Raw genomic sequence first — 21,333 nt, forward strand, 5'->3', positions numbered from 1 at the left:
GTTACACGCTGGTATCTACCTTAAATAAAGGACATTATAATCATGATACTATTACAGGGGTTACTATGACGTACCAATAGAACGAACAGAAAAGTTTAGTAAAAGGCTATCCCCTAGTGAAAGCAGACAGAACAAAGGCTGTTTAGACACAAGAGGCACAGTCCAGATACTCCTGAGCCTCTTCTTTGGTACAGTATTATCAGGCTTTCCTGGGAAAACAGAACAGTTCAGAAATAACCATGGGGCAGGTCTGATAACGAAAGGCATCGGAAATCTAATACCATCAAGTAATCTGTATTTTGTCTGAGTGAAGCCTCTATATTACCCTGCTGTAAAAAGAATCTCACATCAATGGCAATGCAGAAAGATGGGCGAAGCATACAATACAGGAGGAGAAACACAGCCTTGTTATTTGGAGAAGATGAGAGACTGAATATGGCAGAATGAGAGGAAGCCACCACAGCAGAGCCAAAAAACACTTTCTAGTTATTTTATCCCTAGCATTAGATTAATTTCTCCTCCACCGCATCGAAGTCATCACCAACTTCCAACTTTTTATAAACCTCAAACTGTACATCTATGGAATCTGAGCAAGGCAGAACATTTGCTTCATTCTCATGGAAACAAAAACTGTGAACTGCTGTTACTATGTACAATCGCCAGCAGAAACACTCAGCTCCCTTTTGGGAAACGGATTTCTTCAGTCTGTACCAATTCAGAAATAATGCTTGTATTTCACCTGTTATATACACTCTTAGAAAATCTTACAACATAATTAACCCCCAATCCTGCCATATTTCATAAAAAAAAAAACCTCATGTTCATGTACATACATCCTAAAATCACCTTCAATCAATTTATTTAATAAATACTGAGTACCTACCACAAGCTAGGCATCTTTATAACTATACTGCAAGGCTGTATTGTTAAAAGTGTACTTTTGGGGGAGGGGGAGAAGAGTGATCTTATTTTTCAAACTATTTCAAAACAAGAAGCTTACTGGAGGCTTAGTTAAAGGTGGCTTTGGTGCAGCAGTTCCAGGTTTCACTCCCGGTACAGCGCCGACTGGGGTGGAAACTTGCCCAGGAGTGACCGCTGGTATAACTGACGAACCAGTTGTTCCTAAGGGCAAACTGGTTGGTGGTAAGCAAGTACTTGTAGTGGAAGTCATGAGTTTGCTTGGTGCAACAGCAGTGGTTGGGAGGCCTGGTGTGACAGTGGTCTCCATGACGAGTGACGTGTCCAGCGAGACAGGAGCATGCTGAGCTCCAGACGAGCTGTGCTCACTGAAGAGAGACCGCAGTTTTTCCTCTAAAGTCTTTATGTCATCAATCCCAGGAGCTTTGGGTTGAGTGTCAGCATCTATTTCAGGACAGTGAGCATGGGGCTGGTTGGGAAGCAAAGCTGGTTGAGGCTGACTATGAACTAGTGTCTGCTGTACAGCAGGCACACTGGCAAGAGGTTGTACCAAAGGTGGGACACTAGCTTGGGGTAGTAAAGGTGTGGAAGTAGGTCCTGCCTGGGAAAGGGCAGGAGTAGAAGCCACAGCTGATGGGATGACCAAAGGATGAGCCACGCCAGGCTGAGAAACAGCACTAGATACCGCTGCCCCCAGGGAGGGAGAGGAAGATGACGCGGGGAGGGACAAGGCCAATCCGGCCACGCTGCTGTGAGATAGCTTATCCAGTGCGTGTGCACTAACCACTACAGTCTCAGCTCGAGTAAGAGCAGAGGTGCTGCTGCTGGGTGGAAGGGACGGCTGTGCAGCTAGACTCGGGACTGGAGCGGTTGCCGACACGGATGTTAGCGTGGCTGTCCCAGCCATGCTGCCCGCCACCTGCTGCGACGATACAGGTGAAGGCTTAGCGCCTGGGGCAGCAGCACTGCTCACTGCAGAGGCTGCCGTCACTGAGACTGGTACAGAGGGGAATGTGCCTGTACCGGAAACAACGCTCCCAGGTGTGGGAGCCTGAACTGACTGGGATGTCGCTGATACTGAGATGACTGCAGGCACTGTGATGCTTGACACCACACTGGAAAGTATCGGGGATTCAGATGCAAGTGGTACAGGGAGACCACTGGAGGGTATTACACCTGTGCAGGTGGCAACTCCAGCAATCCCCTTTTCAGTGGGCACTGCAACCTCAGACTGAACAGCTGATGCGGAAGCGTCACTAAGAGGGCAGCCCGTGGCAGGGGCTGACGCTGAGGGTACGGCTGCCGCTGTGGCTGGAGCTCCAGCAGGGCTGATCACGGAAGGGGGCACTGCTGGGAACGCTGGCCCCGTCGGACGGAAGTTGGCAGGTGCTGTGCTCGGCCCTTCTGCCATTTGCGCATGTCTAAGTTCAGAAAAGGCCTGCTGTAGACTAAGGGATGAAGCAGAGTGAGACAAGCTCATTCCAGCACCAGCCGATGTAGAAGCAGCAACTGCAAAGGAAAATAAAAACTCAGAATCAGTTCTTTTTAACAAGGTGGCTTCAAAAGACTGTCTGAACAATCTACTTTTGGGATTCCCAACAATGCCACATACCAACAAGGTATAAAACCTCCCCCAAGGACATGATAGGCTGTAAAACGCCTAAGTGATATAGCAGTTCCAGCAAGAGAAATGATCTTGTATGAATATCTATTTCTGAAAAAACACGGAGTAACCTCAAACGATACATAGCAGCGCTAAATGGAGATACAAACACACAGTGCTGAATCTACACAGTATCAGTCACACGGGCTGTATCTAGTATGGCCACCCTTCTGTGCCCTTTTGCTCAAATCCTCCCTATTCATCACCTATTTCCCTGTCTCCAAATGTTTATCTGTTGGTCAGTCTCAATTTTCTACTATTCTTTATTGTCTATGTCATCATTTGAACTACTGCTTGATGACCACGCTTCCAATAAAGGAGAGACACAGGATTTATATATGTATGTGGTAGAAGCAATTCCTTACCTGTATCTGATACTTCACTGAAGATTTTTGATTCTCGTAATCGACTTTCTGGCACAGGACTTACTATAAACCGTCTTCCAGCAGAATGAACAACTTGAGTTAAAGAACTGGTAGGAAGGCCTGCTTAAAAAGAAACAAACCATTTAATTGCATTATTATTATATACATTGTCACTCACACAAAGCTTCAAGATTCCATTATTGGCACATAACTTCTTAGGTCAAAGGTAAGAACAAACAATGGAAAGAAAAAATCACCTATTTGCTGTGGCATGGAAGATGCAGGAATTGGTTGTTTGAACTCTTCCAATTTCTACAACAAACAAAAGTGATTAAATTCATTCTCTCACTCAATCTTAATGAGCAGGCAAAGCAAATCGCCACATGCAGAAAGAACATAAACGTTGATAACCTCAGTTACAGGTGTAACGTGGTACCGCTGGACATCGTGCAAGGCAAGTTTAGCAAATATTTAACATAAACGAAGCTTCACCACGGGAACGGTGAACCTACTTGAGAGCCTGCAAAGCCATAGTCATCCTTTCCCTGGAGACTCTCCAATCCCTGGTCACCCTCTGGCTCCACACTGACGTCCTCACTGAGCATTTCATCAGCTTTTTCAATAATATCCCGCACTTGTTCCACAAATGCCTCTCTCTCCATTGCCAGAATAAAGTCATTGTTCACCTGTAAAAGAAACGTGACATTAGCTTAACTAGTACAGTGTTTCCCAAGCTTTAGGTCATTCAATCACCACTTTCATGACTTCTGTCCTATCTGCATACCACCTGCATTATTATTTAGTTAATATGTAAGTTAGTTCTTCAATACCTAGTTAGACATGCCCTACACAAAAGCACCTCTAAATCACAGGTTTGGTGTGCTAGTTATATTCACATTGAAATAAATATTTAACTGTCAAAATAGTTTACAAAATATTGCATACTTGCCTAGGGCAGTGGATATGAAGATAAAGTATGAAGGAAAAATTTGGAACTCCAAAAACAGACATACCATAATTGTTGCTATCTCCTCAGGGTTGTCACCATCTAAATCAAATTTGAATGTAACCATTTTCCGATTGTGAGTCTCTAATTGACATTCTACTACCCGGTCTCCTTTATTTGAAACCTGAAAAGAAAAAAGAAAAGGTACTTCATATCTCAGAAGAACCATGCTCAGATCTGTTATTGAATGTGACAAAGTAACATAGGTTATCACCTGAACTTAAGCCGAATGTTACCACTATTCCTTGAAGCACTGCTACTTTGCCTCTTAAACTAGGAGCAAGAAAACCTTAAGAAAATATCAGCCTTTCAGCTACTTACACATCTTCCACTGAAGGGTCTGGTAAGAATATAAGATCTTTGTTTTACCAATAAAAACTCTCTATATTTTTTTTTTTAGAAATATGGAATTTAACAATATCATTTGGGTGATACAAGATCCTAAACTTTCATCAATACACCCAAGCCTTAGAAATATTTAAATGGTATGAACTAACTATATGAAACCCAGAAGTCAGCAATACTTACATTCAAAATTCTCAATTTTGGGCGTGAAGTCTTTTCATGACGAGAGCGACTTCTTACAGATTTTCGATAATGCCGTTTTGTAGTTCTCCCTTCATGCCTTCCACTGGATGGTGGGACATTCTCATTGCCATCACTCATACCTGAAGCAACATCTGAATGTGCACTTCGGAAAGAAAAAGTTCAGTTTACGATGAGATTTCAAGGTGAGACATTTTAAAGTTTCCTACCATCCTGTCTACCACTCAAGAAAGGAGAACTGCACTGTCACATACCTGTCTACAGAAGAGACCAATGTAGCAGGCTGGGTAGGTTGTGGCTGAGCCACTGGAACTGGCTCTGGAGGAGCCACCTGAGAGACGCCCTGAGTGCTCTGTAAACAGAAAGGATAATTCACACCTTGGCAGTAATATACTTTATTTATTGTCGACCATCCCCAATACGCTACTCTTCCTCTCCTTATCCCTCCCCTAAGTCCTAGAAGCACTACATTTACTAATAATTCTTAATATTCAGCATCTGCAGACAGTCATCTTAAAATTGCAAAGGAAATTTCTAAAGCTAGTCTCTGGTACAGACTGCACAGTGTGTCATCAGCCAAAACAGCTGCTAGGTAGTGAGAAACTACAACCTGCCGTGCAGCCAGCATCTCACCAGAATGTGCAACAGGGCAGGCAGAGCAAAGTGCAAAGACAGCTCAGAGCTTTCTCCAAGAGGGGCAAAAATGATCACCGGGAGCACAGCAGGGTAAGGTATTCTGGTGACTTGTCAATGGCAGGAGTTTGTGAAAGGATAAGAACAACGGCTGAAGGGCTAGCTAAAGAAGTGAAGTGCTAGCAGCGTTATCTCCTCCAAGGCACACTCACTTCCCAACAGAACAGCCAGTGGCAACAAGGCCCCACACTGGCATTTCACTCGGCTGCAAGAAGTCATTCAGAAGTTAGTTCGCAATAGTTTCCAAGTGCATTCTAAACCAGGGGAACCTGTATTTCTCCTTTGTCATTTTTATCCCATTATACATATAGTTTAGACATAAACATGCAGGAATTCCATTTACCTCCAGAGCTGCTTGCTGGGAGGATGTACTGGGGGCTTGTGCTAAACTCACTGCTGGCTGGGACACTTGAACCTGTCCTCCTATACTGCCCACAGGAACCAAAAGGCTTGATTCCACATAAGGCTGCACCACTGTAGGAAAGTAACCTGGTGCAGCCAGTGCTTCTGCCGGCATGGGAGGGGACAGGACTGTAGAAGGAATGCACACAGAAGCCACGCTGGAAGAGGGAGCAAGATTTGAGTCTCCTGGGTACTGTGGTGGCAGTCGAGGTGGGAAGCCCTGTGACAGAAACGAGGAAGGGGAATTAGTGCAGGTTGGGTCATCAAATGAGTAAAACAGCAAGACAAGCAAGAAAAAAAAAAGAAAAAAAAAAAAAGGGAACATAGTGAAGAAAAGTAGCCTGATCTTTTTCTAATAATTTAAAGAAGATTCTTGAAATGAAATGGTTAACTGATTTCAATTTAGGGGACAGGACTGTACACAACTATACTTTTAAGTTGCTATTTTTTTCCCTCCTGGAGACTATTTAAATAGGAAGAATAGACATAATTCCTTCTAGAAAATACCTACTTTCTATCCAATCAAACAGGAGAATGCAAAAACTCTTCAAGGTATCAGTCATTCCAGTCATATAATGACTTGCTAATATTCTAAATCTAAACCCTGAAACTTTTTACTGATACCGTGTCGGCTACCCATATTTACTCTTCCCATAAAAAAAAGCCTGATATATTCTATTATTAGCCATATCTAGCTTTCAATCAGCTTACACTGAATATTGAGAGAACCATTTTTCTCCCAAGAGATGTCTTGGGAGAAAAATGGAAATGAGTCATCAGACATCATCGCCCTGTCCTTTCTCAGAATTTTACTATTTTAGCATCTCTGGTTGAGATCAGCAACTTTCGTTATTGTTTAGTTATTCTGATATTCAGTTATTACGTTTTTAAGCCCTTGATGTTCTATCATTAGAACCAAACCCTCTGGTGCCCTCCTTCTCACCAGCCAACACGGTACCTGGTAGAGAACATCTCCAGAGGGGAGTGAAGCCTCAGCAATCTGCCCGAGGTTAGCGGCTATCCCCGTGGACTGAACTGCTGGCTGCAGGAGCTGCGGGTGAGCCTGACTTGGCAGCTGAGTCACAGGCTGCAGGAGGGTGGGAAGCTGACTAGGGACCACGGCGGGTCCCCCGGGGACTGCAGCTGCTGGAGCAGAGGAAGCCAAGGTAAGCAGAGGCTGATTAACGCCAGCTGCCACGGTGACAGGAAGCGGGGAGAAAGCTGGCTGAGGAGCTGAGGGGATCTGAGAGACAGAGTACTGGGGGAGTGAGGAAGGCAGGAGTGGCTGTCCCACAGGGAGGAAGTGAGCACCAGAATGGACTGGAACAACTGAGGGCTGTGTCGCAACTGGGATCTGAGGTTCGCCTTGGATAGTTGGTACTGGCTGGGAAACTGGAAGCTGGGAAGGTAAAGAAAAACAAAACAGACAGACTTTAAAAAAAAAAAAGCAAGGCTGCCAAAAGCAAGACTTATGTATTAGCCAAAAAGAAAGAAAATTAAAACAAACACCAAACCCTTGCATACATTAGTGTAAGTTAATGTGCCACATAAGAGCAGGGAGAGGACAACAGGAGACAGGGAGGCGGACAGACTGGCTGCTGTTCCAAATCTTTTGTGGCGGGAAATTTTGGTCATGCTTCATCGTTCAACAACAAAGAAAACCCTTCCATGGGAAAGGTGGTTTTCTTTACAGCCTGGCTGAGGTATGTTTCACATACCATAATCCACTGGCATGTTTGCTGTCACTAAATCTACAACTGATACTACAGTGATTACTGAAATTCAAAGGACTTCCTTCCCAGTGGAGTTAGAGCTCATCCATAGTGCTTCCACAATTCTTAAGTCTAACACAGGCCTGTAAAAGTAGGTCTAATTACTATATTTCACTGATTGTACGATGCAATCATCCCTTTCCACCACCTGGTCATTTTAATGTTTATGACATTAAGATATATCTTACAATTAATAGTATGTCAGTTCTCAGTGTTACATAAAATAATGGTGCATTTTACAATTGACAGTATCTCAGATGTGATGAAATATGACAGAAACAATACAAGCACAAGCTGCCCCGATGTTAAAGCTGAAAAAAGGTCATTCAGAAGAGCTTATCTTCTACAGGGTTACTTTTCTTTCCTTTTTTTTTTTTTTTTTTTAATATTTATTATTTATTTGGCTGTGCTGGGTCTTAGTTGCAACATGCAGGATCTTTAGTTGCAGCATGCAGGATCTAGTTCCCTGACCAGGGACCGAACCTGGGCCCCCTACATTGGGAGCACGGAGTCTTAGCCACTGGACCACCAGGGAAGTCCCCAGAGTTACTTTTCAAGTGACTAGAAGGATAACTTAGAAAAAAAAATCATTCCATATAAGGGTTTTTTATGACTTCAGAAGGCAATGAAGGAAGGAAATGCATAAATCTACGTGAAAACACAGCATTAACTGCAAACCTAGAATGATAGGTACAACTGACAATGCTAGAAAATGTCATAGGTTCAATTACTACAGCACCTTTATCAGTTCTATACCTGTCAAACTGATTTTACGCTGATAAACCTAAAAGTTAAACATTTTTGGACTATCGCTGCTGTATATACACATTTATATTAACCAATGCATATACACAAAAGAAGCAATTTTCACTTCATTTTTGCAGTGAAAATAACCAATTTTCACCATTAGGGAAGGTAGAAGTCATGTGGCACTCCTTTCTAGAAGTTAAGCGTTCACCTGCTTTCCTGTTGACACATGCGAAAAGGACTGTTGTGGAGGTTGAGGCTGACTTGTGGGCTGTGCAGTCATGGCCTCGCTGGAGGCTGACATCTGGGGAAGTGAATACTGCGCTGTCTGCTGAGAGGGGGTTGTCTGCTGCACTCCTTGCTGCTGAGAAGAAAACCATCAGTCAGTTTTATTTCAAGTCATTAACAGCATGTTTCTAAGGAAGTATGTTTGCCTATCAGTGTCTGTAAAAGATGGCAATTTTAGTAATCAAGACATGCACAAACCCAAATTCACCAATTCCCCTTTTTACACATCTTTCTTTTTCATCTGGTGTTCTTTATTTGTGATGGTACAACCTAGAACTAACCCATGTTTCAAAGTTTGAGTCACCACTGGTTCTTCACCTAATAGGCTCCCTGCCCCAGTAGCAGCTCAGGTATTTATAAACACCTTCAGACACCATGTCCAAACAGACCCTCTCTCCTCCAAATTCCTCCCTCTTTGTTCCCATTTCTTGATAGCAGCTCTCACTTTGGTCCTATATTAAACTAATCCAATCTCTTCCTTTAATCTCTTTCCCTTCATCTATCAATATTTCATCAACTGTGTAATTAATCTGCTTAAAGAATAGCTTTGATAACGGCTAAAAAATGGGAGAAAAGCATTGAATTCTGAACGTCAGCTTTACCATTTACTAGCTGTGATACCTTAGAGATTGCTCATTTTACTGCCAAAATGAGGTTTCCTTCTTTGAAAACAAGGACACTATCACTCAACTCAACGTACAGCAAAGGGAATGTCATCTGGAAATCAAGCATGTGCTAGGCACTCTGGTATAATACACCTAAACTTGATGAATGCCATGTAATTGTACCCAAACACTAAATTTTGCAATAAAATTAATGGCCCCCTCTAGCCTAACAAAAATCTGAACTTCATAGCTGACTTTCAAGGCTCTTTAATACCTATAACTAATTTAAAATTTTTAATTTTTTTTTTTTTTTTGCGGTATGCGGGCCTCTCACTGTTGTGGCCTCTCCCATTGCGGAGTACAGGCTCCGGACGTGCAGGCTCAGCAGCCATGGCTCACGGGCCCAGCCACTCCGAGGCATGTGGGATCTTCCCGGACCGGGGCACGAACCCGTGTCCCCTGCATCGGCAGGCGGACTCCCAACCACTGCGCCACCAGGGAAGCCCAAATTTTTAATTTTTAAATACAAAAACAACACCTGTTTGTAATAAAAATTTTAAGCAATATATTAGATTAATAGAGTTAAATGAAAACACCCAACCTCATTTCTCCACAGGCAATCACAATTAGTGGTTTGGTGCATCGACTTTATGAATTTCCTTCTATGCATAAGTGGTCATTTACACACAAGTTGATTTTGTTTTTAAAAACAAAACAAAAACACACCTGTTTTATAAATACTGTTCTCTGACATGCCATTTTCATTTTATTTATCAACGGCACTGATATCCTAATGATGAACACTTTGGTTGATTGAATTTTTTGTTACTTAAAATAATGCTATAACCAATGATAGCCTTTAGCAGCCTTAGCAGCCTTCAAACATATAATACAGTATTATCAACTACAGTCACTATGCTGTACATTGCATCCCCAAGACTTATTTATTTTTGTTTTTATGTCTATTATGCATCTACCCACCTTAACAAGCATCCTAGATTTTGTTAGGTGATAATCTGCAAATAATATTTTTACTTTCCTGATATTTATTCCTCATTTCTTTATTATACCAATTAAAACCATCAAAAGAATCCTGAAATGTAATAGTGACAGTAGTCATGTTTGTTTTATCCTTATTTAGCTCTGATAATGTATTCTTAACTTAAAAAAAATTAGGAACAAATGGCTGAATTATATAAAATTTATTTTCAGCAACTAAGATATATCATATGTATCCAACTATAAGGCAGCTCTAAATATAAGACAATTTTGCCCATTTTCCCACTAAAAAACAAGAACCAAGAAAGTAGAGAACCTTTTTGGTTAACCTGAATATATTTAAACTTTAAGGAATTCACCGTGAACTATCTACAGTTATCTAAGTCATTAATTTTCATACCTAAATAAGATTGTCTTTTATATAAATATACTAATTCAGAAATGTTGCTCCCCTTGCCTCATTCAAAATCTTCACGTGTAATTATACATCAGCATTTTTATCTTCAGGGAAGCTACACTATGAATGATCTCGCTTTTGTGGCGCATAACACAGTACTTTAAGTTGTGTCTTGAGGTAAAATCTGCACCGACAAGCATCTGCCTGATTATTAGGACAGTTCTATTGCTTTTGCAATTGTCTTACAGGTGTATATTCATGTAACCTTTAAGTGATCTTTAAATGTTATTTACAATGAACCTGGAACAGTGAAGTTGTTCCCCTAAGGACAAAATCTATGTTTAATGTCTTGGCATATATAAAACCAATTCTGTCAGATATTGCCTATAAACATTTCCAACTACATACACCATTTAAGGTCCTTACAGGCACACTTGTTCTCAACAGTTTCACTTTATTCCATTAATATTTTTTTGTGTTATTGTTCAAAGCAAAGACCAATAAGAGCCCCGTGATGTGAGCCTGATGAGAGTTTCACTATGTGGTGATCCCCCTTCTTCGTAAGGGTTCAATCTGAGCAAACCCCCCCCCTTATACTTGGGCGCACAATTACCTCTCTCCCGCACCCCCTTCAACGCAGACCCTTGCTTACGTCACGATTTGGACTCAATCAGCTCTTTCCTGAACTCACACCTTCACTTATTTGTTTTTTGTTTTAGGCCGTGCCACGTGGCATGTGGGATCTTAGTTCCCTGACCAGGGATCAAACTAGTGCCCCCCTGCATTGGGAGCACGGAGTCCTAACCATAAGTCCTGACTTATCTGTATTCTAGCTACACTGAACCCAAGGTTTATTTGTTTCTGTCTCACAGCTTTCTACCTTTGTGCCTTCTACCTTGCTTATACTGCCCCCCTGCCCTTTTCTTTGGGCCTAGAATATTCCTTATGCTTCATCTGAATCTAACTCATAATCAGATTCCAGTTCAAATGCTTTTTCATAAACCTACTGATATCCCCCTCCCTGCTCAGAAGAGATATAGTCTCCTCCTTTCATGGAGTCAGACTACTTGGATTTAAATTCTTTCTATCTTTTAGAAGTTTGGGTAAAGTACTTAGCTCCTCCAGATCTCGTTTCAGCTTTCCCATCTGTACAATGGAAATAATGATAGTACCTATATTTATATGATTCATAGAAGGATTAAATAAAAACACAGGTAGATTGCTTTGCACACTATATACAATGTTAGCTATTATCCTTACTCATTTTGTAGGAGTTGACGTATATGGTTACCAGATTATTCAGGCTCCCTGAAAGTAGCCTTATATGATCCATCTTGGTAGTCCATCAGTGCCTAGCACATGGTCCTTCAGAGCATGAACTCAGTTAGGAAAAAACTGTTTAATTAGTTGTCTGTGTGTGTGTGTGTGTGTGTGTACTGTCAAAAACGAGCAGTTTTATAAACATATACCCTCACTCCTTGCTTAGAATAATTGAGAGGCATGTACGCCAGTTATACATTAAAGCATTTATAGAGAAGTGGCACCTCTGGATAGGACAGGAGTATATGGTGTTTTTTTTTTTTTTTTTTTTTGCACAATCACACTGGCTAATAATCAACACTTTAGCCAAACAAGTACTGTTTAGCATAGCAACTTGTTCATCATGCTTTGCATAAAACTGCCTCTTGAAAACAGCCTGTACTGACCGTGTACTATCTGTTGGACAACGGCGCTTGAAAAAAATGTTCACGAGCCTTAGTTGAACAAAAAGTAAGAGATACCTACAGACTCTACATGTGCCCTATGGATGAAATTATTAAGGAAGCAGCATAGCTCATGACCTTTCGTGGCAGCAAAATACTCAGATTTCCGGTAGGAGAAAGTTATTTCTGGTACCTCATTAAGACACGATATATCACTAGAAGAGATTCTTGATAAAAACGTGAAAAGAAGCAATCCTTTATTCAGTATATTTCAGAAACACAAGAAATAAAGTAAATTTCAGCTAAAGTTCATCTCTTTCCTCACACTAGTAAAATTAGAGAGATTGTTTCCTAAGGTGGTGTTGGGACGTGACAGTATGCAAAACGAAAATCAGATCTAAAAACAGACTCTAACTATACAGTACAGAAAGTTTACAATCTTTCTTTTCTATATATGGAACCCCAGAAGATAAAACAAAAAAATATAGCTCCTTGGGCACCTTTGCAGAATCATGAATCCCTGTAGAACTTTAATGAAGAAAAAAGAAAACTACTGTAGAAATCTTGGATTATGGTTTGTAATGTTTAGTTCTATCTATTGGCTATGCAACCCTGGAAAAGTTAAATATTCTAGACTGCCTACATTTATTTAGATTGAAGGCTCAATTTTATGATTCTACTTAACTCATCCTATATTTAAAATAACTCACAAAATAAAAGTATCTGAAAAAAGCATCACTGAAACGGGAATTTTTGTTTGTACTGTAGAGACAGCCATTTAGTCAGATCTTTTCCCAGAAGAGTCAAGCACCTGATTCTTTTAACCTGACATTTGTGGAGCTGCCCCCGGCCCCCCGACTGTGCATACTTTCATCACCATTAAACTCAATGGCTTATTTCACTGCTTCATAACAAATTCCTTTGGAAAAGGAAAAACAGAGCATACACTTAAATCTGCACATTTTATTGGTATTGGCCTGTGTCCAATGATAAGCGAATTAGGAGACTGGTATCCATGATAGCGTTTCTGTCCTCACTCAGCTTTATGTAACTTTTATTTTGTATTCTTATCAGGGGTTGTTAATATAATTAAACCTGTTAAGGTTGGCAAAAATGTGACTACTTGAACGTAACTATAAATATGTATAGATTCAGATACTTGTCTGGAAGAAAGGGCGCGAGCAAGACAAAACGTGTAATTCCCAGCCCTTCTGTTCTATAAGACAGAGGTGTTGGCCACAGAGAAAATGCATATACAGGCATCTCGGAAATAGTACAGGTTTGGTTCAGATCACTGCAATAAAGTGAATATTGCAATAATCCAAGTCACGTGAATTTTTTTGTTTCCTAGTGCATATACCTCACTGTAGTCTATTAAGTGTGAAACAGCATCATGACTAAAAAGACAATGTGCGTACCTTAATTTAAAAAATGCTTTATTAATAGATGCTAACCATCACCTGAGCCTTCAGCAAGTCATAATCCTTTTGCAATAGTAACATCAAAGATCAGTGATCACAGATCACCATAACAAATATAATAGTAATGAAGATGTTTGAAATAAGTGTGGGAATTAGCAAAACGTGACACAGAGACACGAAATGAGCAAATGCTGTTGGAAAAATGGTGCTGACAGACTTGCTTGAAGCAGGGTTAATACAAATCTTCAATTTGTTAAAAAAAAAAAAAGAAGAAAAAAGAAATGTAGTACCTACGAAGCACAAGAAAGCGAAGCACAGTAAAACAAGGTCTGCCTGTATAACCAAGCTAATCTTGTACAAGGAACATCTAATCTTAAACCAGCATCAAACGACCACATGATCACATGCTGGACTGTGAGCAGGCCATTTGTAAGGAGAACTGAAAACTTAGTTTCAAAAACTGATAGAAACAAGCCAATTTAGAATTTGGTGGTTTGAAAACACACTGCATAGGGAACTATCAACAAAATAATTCACTGGGAAGTTTTTATGACACATGTAGTGGCTATAAATTCTATTTGAAACAGATAATAAATATTTGATTGTGCCCCCAAAGCATTATTTCCATGTAAATAACTACTGTTAACTAATATCAGTGATGCACTGCAGATATTTAATTTTACAATGACCAGTTTTGCTGTTGAATACATCAGCATTATACTAATCCCTTGAGTTCTCTGAACCTTTGGGAACAAATTCCCCAAACCCAAAGTTTAAAACATTTTTTTAAAGTTCCTGAAGTAGTTGTTCTTAGGCTTTCATTCATTTTAGCATAAAATCTGATGCCCCACCCCAAAGATTAGAAATAATTAAAAAGGAGTGGAGCATTACTAGAGTCAAGCACAGTGAAAGCAATGGTAAAATGCTCACAAAAGGAAAAATCGTGAAATACACACACACAAAAATGACATTCTTTGTACAGCTGATCCTCGAATAACACGGGTTTGAACGGCGTGGGTTCATTTGTATGTTAATTTTTTCAGTAAATAATACTTCAGTACTACGCGATCTGTCGATGTGTAACTTCAGAGAGGGAGGACCCACCATAAAGTTATGCACGGATTTCCGACTGTGCAGAAGGCCTGTGCCCCAACCCCCTGTGCTGTTCAAGGGTCAACCGTATTGTTAAAACAGTGTAGAATCATCTGTTTAAGAAGGCACATAAAGTATGTCAGTAAAGACAATCCTTTTGAATTTCAATGTATGTCTAATCTAATAGACCATTCAAAAATACATTAAACAAAAGATTTTCTAAAATGTTACTCTAGACAGGAAATGTTATGCCTCTAGATTTTCCTTTCAAAAACTTAGCAAGCCATTTACATCAAGAATCCAATTCATGAAAGATGTAAACCAGTGTTTTGGCTATTGCTAATCCATAAAACGTAGCAATGAGTTGCTCTCACCTGCTGAGAATGTTGTATGGGTTGGGAGGATGAAACCCCTGTTAAACTACTTGAAGATTGCTGACCCTGGCTCTGCCCCTGTGCCTGAAGGAGAGAAGTGAATACAAAAAATTAGAGCAGCCCAAAGGTACGTTTATACAGAGGTCAGGATTTTGCAATAAATATGTGAGCTCCTGAGAGTCTGCCTGAGCAAGATGAAACATTCGTTTGATTAAGTATGTAGGGAGAGACCGCTGGGGCATGTTTTTAAAGAGAAGGTTAGAGAAGGATCATATTATATTACAGAACATACTCTGATTCCAGGCAAAAACCACTGATGGTTAAAACCTAACCTACCCCACTGCTCAGGCTATATTTTTTGCCAAAATAATAAGATTCAAAATAAAATTATCATTGAAAATAATCAGGAAAAATAATAAGACTATCAATGTGAAAAAACTATCCAAAGAATTAAAGAAAAAAGGGTATTTAATAATGCTATTTGGTTCCTTTTGCTATTTCTTGTAGTGCTATAGCGACTTTTGTCAAAAACGTAAAAATAATTATCATCATTACCTGCCAAGTACCTAGAGCAATGGCTCTCAACCAGGGGCACTTTGGGAACCCCATGCCCCTTCCCAAAGATGCATGGCAGTGCCTGGGGCTAGTTTTGGTTGTCACAACTGCTTCTGGTACTTGGTGGGGGGAGGCCAGGGATGCTGCTAAACACTCTACAAATGCACAGGGCAGCCCTCACAGCAAAGAGCCATCTTACCTAAAATGTCCATACGGTTGGAATTTGAGAAACCCTCACCCAGAAGAGATCTTAAGTTAAAATAAAATAGAAGGTGAGAACTGAATGCAGGACTTGATAGTAGGTGAGCTAAGGAAACAAAAAGGCCCAACTTTGCTGTTTCATTTCAGTTTAGAGGGGCTTCTCTGAAGCTTGCTTGGACAGAACATCACATTCTACTGCATCTTAACCACTGTGAGTATACACTGTTTCTGCACCTTTTCTGTAAACTACCTGATGTTTGAAATTTCATTTTGGAAAGTTTAAAGGAGCAAGGCTGGCAATGCATACACGTTCACAGTATTGGGCTGGCAACCAGCGTGTTAATGTGAGCATACCATACCGCATGTACACACAGTACAGATTTTCAAGTTTCTAGATCCTTTTGCTTCTTAGTACTGCTCTAAGTAACTGATACTTTATGTATATTTTTGGGGTTATTTATGCCCCTGATGGGGGAAGAACATAGGAAGAAAGTACAAAGAAGAACATATAGTTCTTTATAAAAGAGTGGGATATTTAAAACATCTAAATGGTATCTTGAATATATAATTGCAAAGTTTCCTATTTAACTGCAGTCTCCTACATGAACTAGTCAATACTGACCCCACTTCTTGAACGCTATTGCATCCATCACTTTGTCTTTATTTGCAAGAGTGTGCATATGCTCATATTCATAAACAACAAAATCTAAAATTGTTGAGGAAAAATCTAAGAACTGAGGTATCTAATGGTCTTTACCTTGCAACATGTACCACAAATCCCTAAAACAAAACAAAAAAATCCCCGTCACCCACACTAGATTCTAACTTAGTTGCTAAAAATTAGAATCAATTTTGTGGATTAACATTTTATTTGAAAATATAATACACAGTGACCTGTTTGACTAATGCCTTTTTTTTTTTTTTTTTTTTTTTGCGGTACGCGGGTCTCTCACTGTTGTGGCCTCTCTCGTTGCGGAGCACAGGCTCCGGACGCGCAGGCTCAGCGGCCATGGCTCACGGGCTCAGCCGCTCCGCGGCATGTGGGATCTTCCCGGACCGGGGCACGAACCCGTGTCCCCTGCATCGGCAGGCGGACTCTCAACCACTGCGCCACCAGGGAAGCCCTGACTAATGCCATTTTTAAAAGGCATCCTCATTTGTTAAGACAAATTCCTAAGATGTTTCCTCTCTGTCTTTTAAGATCCTTCCATACTAATGAAAACTCTGTATATTCCTAACACTACTTAAAAAAAAAAAAAAAAAGATTTCTTATTTTTCATTCTTTGCATTTTACAGGAAAAGAAATGTCATCTTCTCTATTTTTTAAAAAACTAGCCATGTTTGTTTCTAGGGAGAAAGAAATACTTCACATTAATATTTGTAAATAATCAATGCTCAACTTTACAGACATTTATGTGTTCACTAATAGCTGAAAACTCTGTCCACTCTACATATGGACAGAAGTAACTGATTTTGATGAGTGAGTAAAATTCTAGTTTTTGTGCTCTCTTTTCCAAGGGTGTACACGTTATCGGTAAATCGGGCCGCTTCGGTCTCATATTTTGCTCTTAAATACAAGTAGTTTAAAATCACCCCCCTCCCAATGGAGAAACTCCATAATAAAATTAAACAATATCCCTCGTGAATGGAAAGGAGGGATAGAAAACTTAAACGCAATGGTGCACAGTAGGGTAGTGTAAAAGAACCGTGGAAGTTTTCCTATAACCTGTGGATGGAGTGCAGATCCTCCTGAAGAAAATGAGGCAGATAAAACCTGCGGAGATGTGGCTCCTTGGGGGAAACAGAAGAAAAGTGGGGATTCTTGTAACACTGTCTGAGGCAGACGGATAAAGGGTAATGAGACGTCAGAGCCAAAAGATGCAGCTGCTCCCCCTGTAGGGGGAGGTGATTGAAAATCACTGGGGTCTGAAGAAGTGATTTGTGAGGAATCACTGGAATATTCTGGGCTTCCTATGGGCCAGCTCTGTCCGGTGGGCTCTACCACAGAGACGGTCAGTTCTGGGGCCTGGAAATCATGCTGTTCTTCAGTCACAGGCTGCAGGCGGCCGTGTAATCCTGTGGATTGAGGAGGTGGTTCTTCCTGATTCAAGTCCACAGCAACCTGTCGATTTCGGTAAATGCGCTGAGGCAAAACTCCTCCTCCTCCTTCTCCTGAAGAGGAGCATGGAGTACGAGCGTGAAACTCAAATACACAATTGCTTCTGCTCTCATTGTTATGAGTTAACACAGCAGGTGCAGAATGAGGAACAAAGACAGGGTGAAATTTCAAGCCTGTAGCATCTGTACTGATAGGTGCAGAAATGCTAGAGAAGGGAGATCCTGGGCTCAGTCCAGAATCTAATCTTAAATTCTGGAGGTGTCCTACCATGAAAGCCTGTCCGGATGGAAATTCAAAGACAGAACTTGAGGTAGGGCCCCCTTGCCCTGGCTTCTGTTCAGGTGTCTGTCTCATAGGACTTGACAGGACGGGTGAGTTGTATGGAATGCCCTCAAACTGTTCTGCCACCTGGGCCTGGTATTGTACCCCAGCTAGATACACTGCTTCCTGAGGAATAAAGTAGTGAGCTTCTTCCGGAAGTACTAGTCCAGGTCTATAGTCACTGTAAACTTGAGTTGGTTCAAACATAGGTTGGACCTGTATCTCACATGGCTCTCCAGTGACTCTACTGGCTGCAGTACCCAACATAACTACAGCCTCTGGTGTCCAGTTAGTTGGGCTGCCACCAGGTGGAAGAAGATTTTGGCCAACAGTCCTCAGCAGGGGTTGGAAGTGGTGAGTTTGGGCTTCCAGGAAGGAGGTGCTCTTACGCCGCTGGGAAATGGCCACCTTCGGTGGACAGGTGGGAGGTGGTGAAAAAGAAACTGGACGTTCATGAATAGTTGGGAAAAATATCTGTGATTCTGGGTATGTTGGGGTCCCCCCACACGGATGCGCCATGGACTGAGGCTGTATCAACATGAATAAGACAAGTAATTCATACATTCATATGTGAAATTACATTGACATGCACAATTGGGTAACTCTGTGTAATGCTATGAAACAGTTACACCAAATTTATAATTAATAAAGAAATAACAATGCTTTTGGAAATTATGTGCATAGTAAAAATCCATTAAATACATCCAGGGTCAATAAAATTATTCTGTGGGACTCTTTGCATTAGATAAGAGCTGCTTTTCCACAACTTTCCCCTCTCAAAGGAAATGGAAGAATTTAACCTTCAAAGTGATTATTCTGAATTTACCTACAATTTGTATGTTCACTTATAACTGTACCAAGTCTTCCTACTCTGAAGCCTTATTGTCTGCTGGTGTGTTAGAGGCTCCAAGGGTTCATTTCTGATCAACTAACAGTATGTCTTCTGACTAGAAATCAGAAGAGATTTTTGGTGTACAGTAAAATATGCACCACTTGGCCAGTGACTGTCATGTCTTTCCCCTGTCTGCCCCAAACCAAATGCAGTTAATTTTACTACATGAAACATGTTACAGATGCCAAATCATTGAATGTCCACTTTTCTGATTCTAGTTGTGTTGACTAATTTGGTGTTCAAAACAGGTGAAAAGGATAATTTAAATAAGAGCCAACTTGATTTAACAGCACTTTTTGTCACAGAGGCAGTTCTAGATTAAAAACTCTGAAGTCAGAACTGTACCCTGTCAAATGCTAACAGTACCCACTATAATAATTCACTTTCACAGACCCTCTTTTTAAGAGGGTATAGATCAGTTTCATTCTTTCAACAGGGAAGACCCCTATCAAATAGGCGAAATAGCTCCACTGTTACTTCTTCACAACAGCTAAAAGCAGGTTTCTGTTTTGACTCAGAATGCTCCATCTTACTGCTGTTTATTCAAAGAGTATCCCAAAGCCATAAAACACTATACAGTTAATCATTCTCCTAGGTAAAAATCTCAAGATTTGGGGGTTGCTAGATCAGAATGTTAACTAAATTCTCTGTCTGGAAAAGCAGCAGCAAAGTACCACAGTGTTTAAAACAACTATGAAAGATAGACCTTCCACAGACATTAATGGGGCCAAAGAAAATCACATGTACCATATGTGTATCTAATGTGTTCCACTAAGTCAAGATCCCACCTTATTCAAAGAAAAAAATTTTCCAAGAGGGAACATTATGTGGGGCCTTTTAGTTTGTTGACACCTCATTTTAAACAGCTGACAAATTAAAAGCAACTTTCCCTCTTCAATTATTCTTCACTCACTATTGGAAAAAAATGGACTCATCCATTGTCATTAGTGTCTCTTTGGAATAAAGTGAGGAGAAAACATGTTTGGGTAATGTCTGATAAGAGAAAATTTGCTTTTGATTAAGCCAACGAGTTTAAAATTAAATAATACACACATTCTTTGCTAAGATATGAAAATGCAAGGATCTGAATACATTGGTGGGGGATAGGAGAATATAACAAAAGCTCAATTTTATGGCTCCCCGCTGATAGATGCCAAGGGTGTTAGAAGCATGCTCTCTCATGACCCCCTTGCTTTTCTCCCCCTTAAAGCCTTACATAACAAAAAGTTATGGGAAACCATAGGAAAAACTGGTAACGTAAAAGCATAATATATTAGTCTAGCCCTGTTCTTTACTTAATTTGTATTAAAATTCTTGATGCCTGGATGTATTCACTGGTAATAAGTTTTGTCAGGAAGTTTATGTTACATACAGTACTGACAAAGAGGGAAGGCAGGCTGGAGCGTCGGTGCTTGTGCTGAAAGGCAGAGTGCATAGGCAGGACACTCTCCAATGCTTTAGAAAGCTTTTCGGCAGAGGTGTCCTCGGGGGCAGTCCGAAGGAGGGAAGGAGAAGAAGGTGCAGACAGCACTGGTGGTGGGGTGGAAGGAGCACTGGGAGAGATGCAGGACAGAGAGGGAACAGCAGAAAGATGGGGGACACAAACTGACATGCTACGGCCACGACGAGGCTAAACAGAAAACAAACACACACATGAAAAACATAGCACTCTGAAAACAGGATAACCAAAGGTACAATGGTAACAGGGCATACTTGACGTAAAGAAATGTTCCATCCTCCTCAATTCCACAAAGCCATGTTTTGAGGAGAGACGGAATCCCGCAAAGCACACTTGGTAGATCATAACTATTCTCTCTGCGCTGTTGGTCACGTATGAACCACCACAACAATGAGCGGGTATCTTCCTAAACATTCTGCAGTGACGTTAATTGTTATGAGTGTGTGAGTAAGAATGACCGACTGACTGAGGCAGCAGAACAGACAGGGAAAACGATGAATGGTGGCTTGCAGTTTCTGCAAACTTATTAAGATTAAACAAGAATGAATTCTGTTAGTTTCACATACATTATAAGATGTAGAAGATTTTAAGCCTGGATCGCTTTGCAGGAGCTCTGGAAACCTCAGACGTAAAAGATTTCTCGGTTCTATTTTAGAAGGCATTAGACAAAGAAGCTGCTGGCTCACAGTACTGTACTTATTACACTTGCCTATCTTTATAAGTTAAAAAGTCATTTCCTCCTAGGAAGAGCATTAGCTTTCTAGACATAATTCATAATAGATACAGGAAACATTC

At 40.7% G+C, this 21,333-nt stretch overlaps 2 protein-coding genes across 2 annotated transcripts in view; both read right to left on the bottom strand.

Annotated features, from left to right (window-relative positions):
- The window catches only part of LOC112391919 (serine/threonine-protein kinase WNK1-like), a 139,978-nt gene that overhangs the window by 19,997 nt on the left and 98,648 nt on the right, over positions 1–21,333 (bottom strand). The window contains 11 exon segments of the mRNA XM_024733484.1: positions 1,001–2,427; positions 2,947–3,066; positions 3,204–3,258; positions 3,459–3,632; positions 3,960–4,076; positions 4,481–4,643; positions 4,753–4,850; positions 5,535–5,813; positions 6,552–6,992; positions 8,324–8,476; positions 14,992–15,075. Of these exon segments, the coding sequence (XP_024589252.1) occupies positions 1,001–2,427; positions 2,947–3,066; positions 3,204–3,258; positions 3,459–3,632; positions 3,960–4,076; positions 4,481–4,643; positions 4,753–4,850; positions 5,535–5,813; positions 6,552–6,992; positions 8,324–8,476; positions 14,992–15,075 (3,111 nt within the window).
- Positions 16,890–19,192, bottom strand: LOC112391920 (uncharacterized). Its single transcript, XM_024733485.1, has one exon. The coding sequence runs from the start codon at positions 18,749–18,751 to the stop codon at positions 17,303–17,305; it is 1,449 nt and encodes a 482-aa protein (XP_024589253.1). The 5' UTR covers positions 18,752–19,192; the 3' UTR covers positions 16,890–17,302.

The sequence above is a fragment of the Neophocaena asiaeorientalis genome, unplaced genomic scaffold, assembly GCF_003031525.2.
Source record: "Neophocaena asiaeorientalis asiaeorientalis breed wild unplaced genomic scaffold, Neophocaena_asiaeorientalis_V1.1 scaffold150, whole genome shotgun sequence".
Taxonomy (NCBI): Eukaryota; Metazoa; Chordata; class Mammalia; order Artiodactyla; family Phocoenidae; genus Neophocaena; species Neophocaena asiaeorientalis.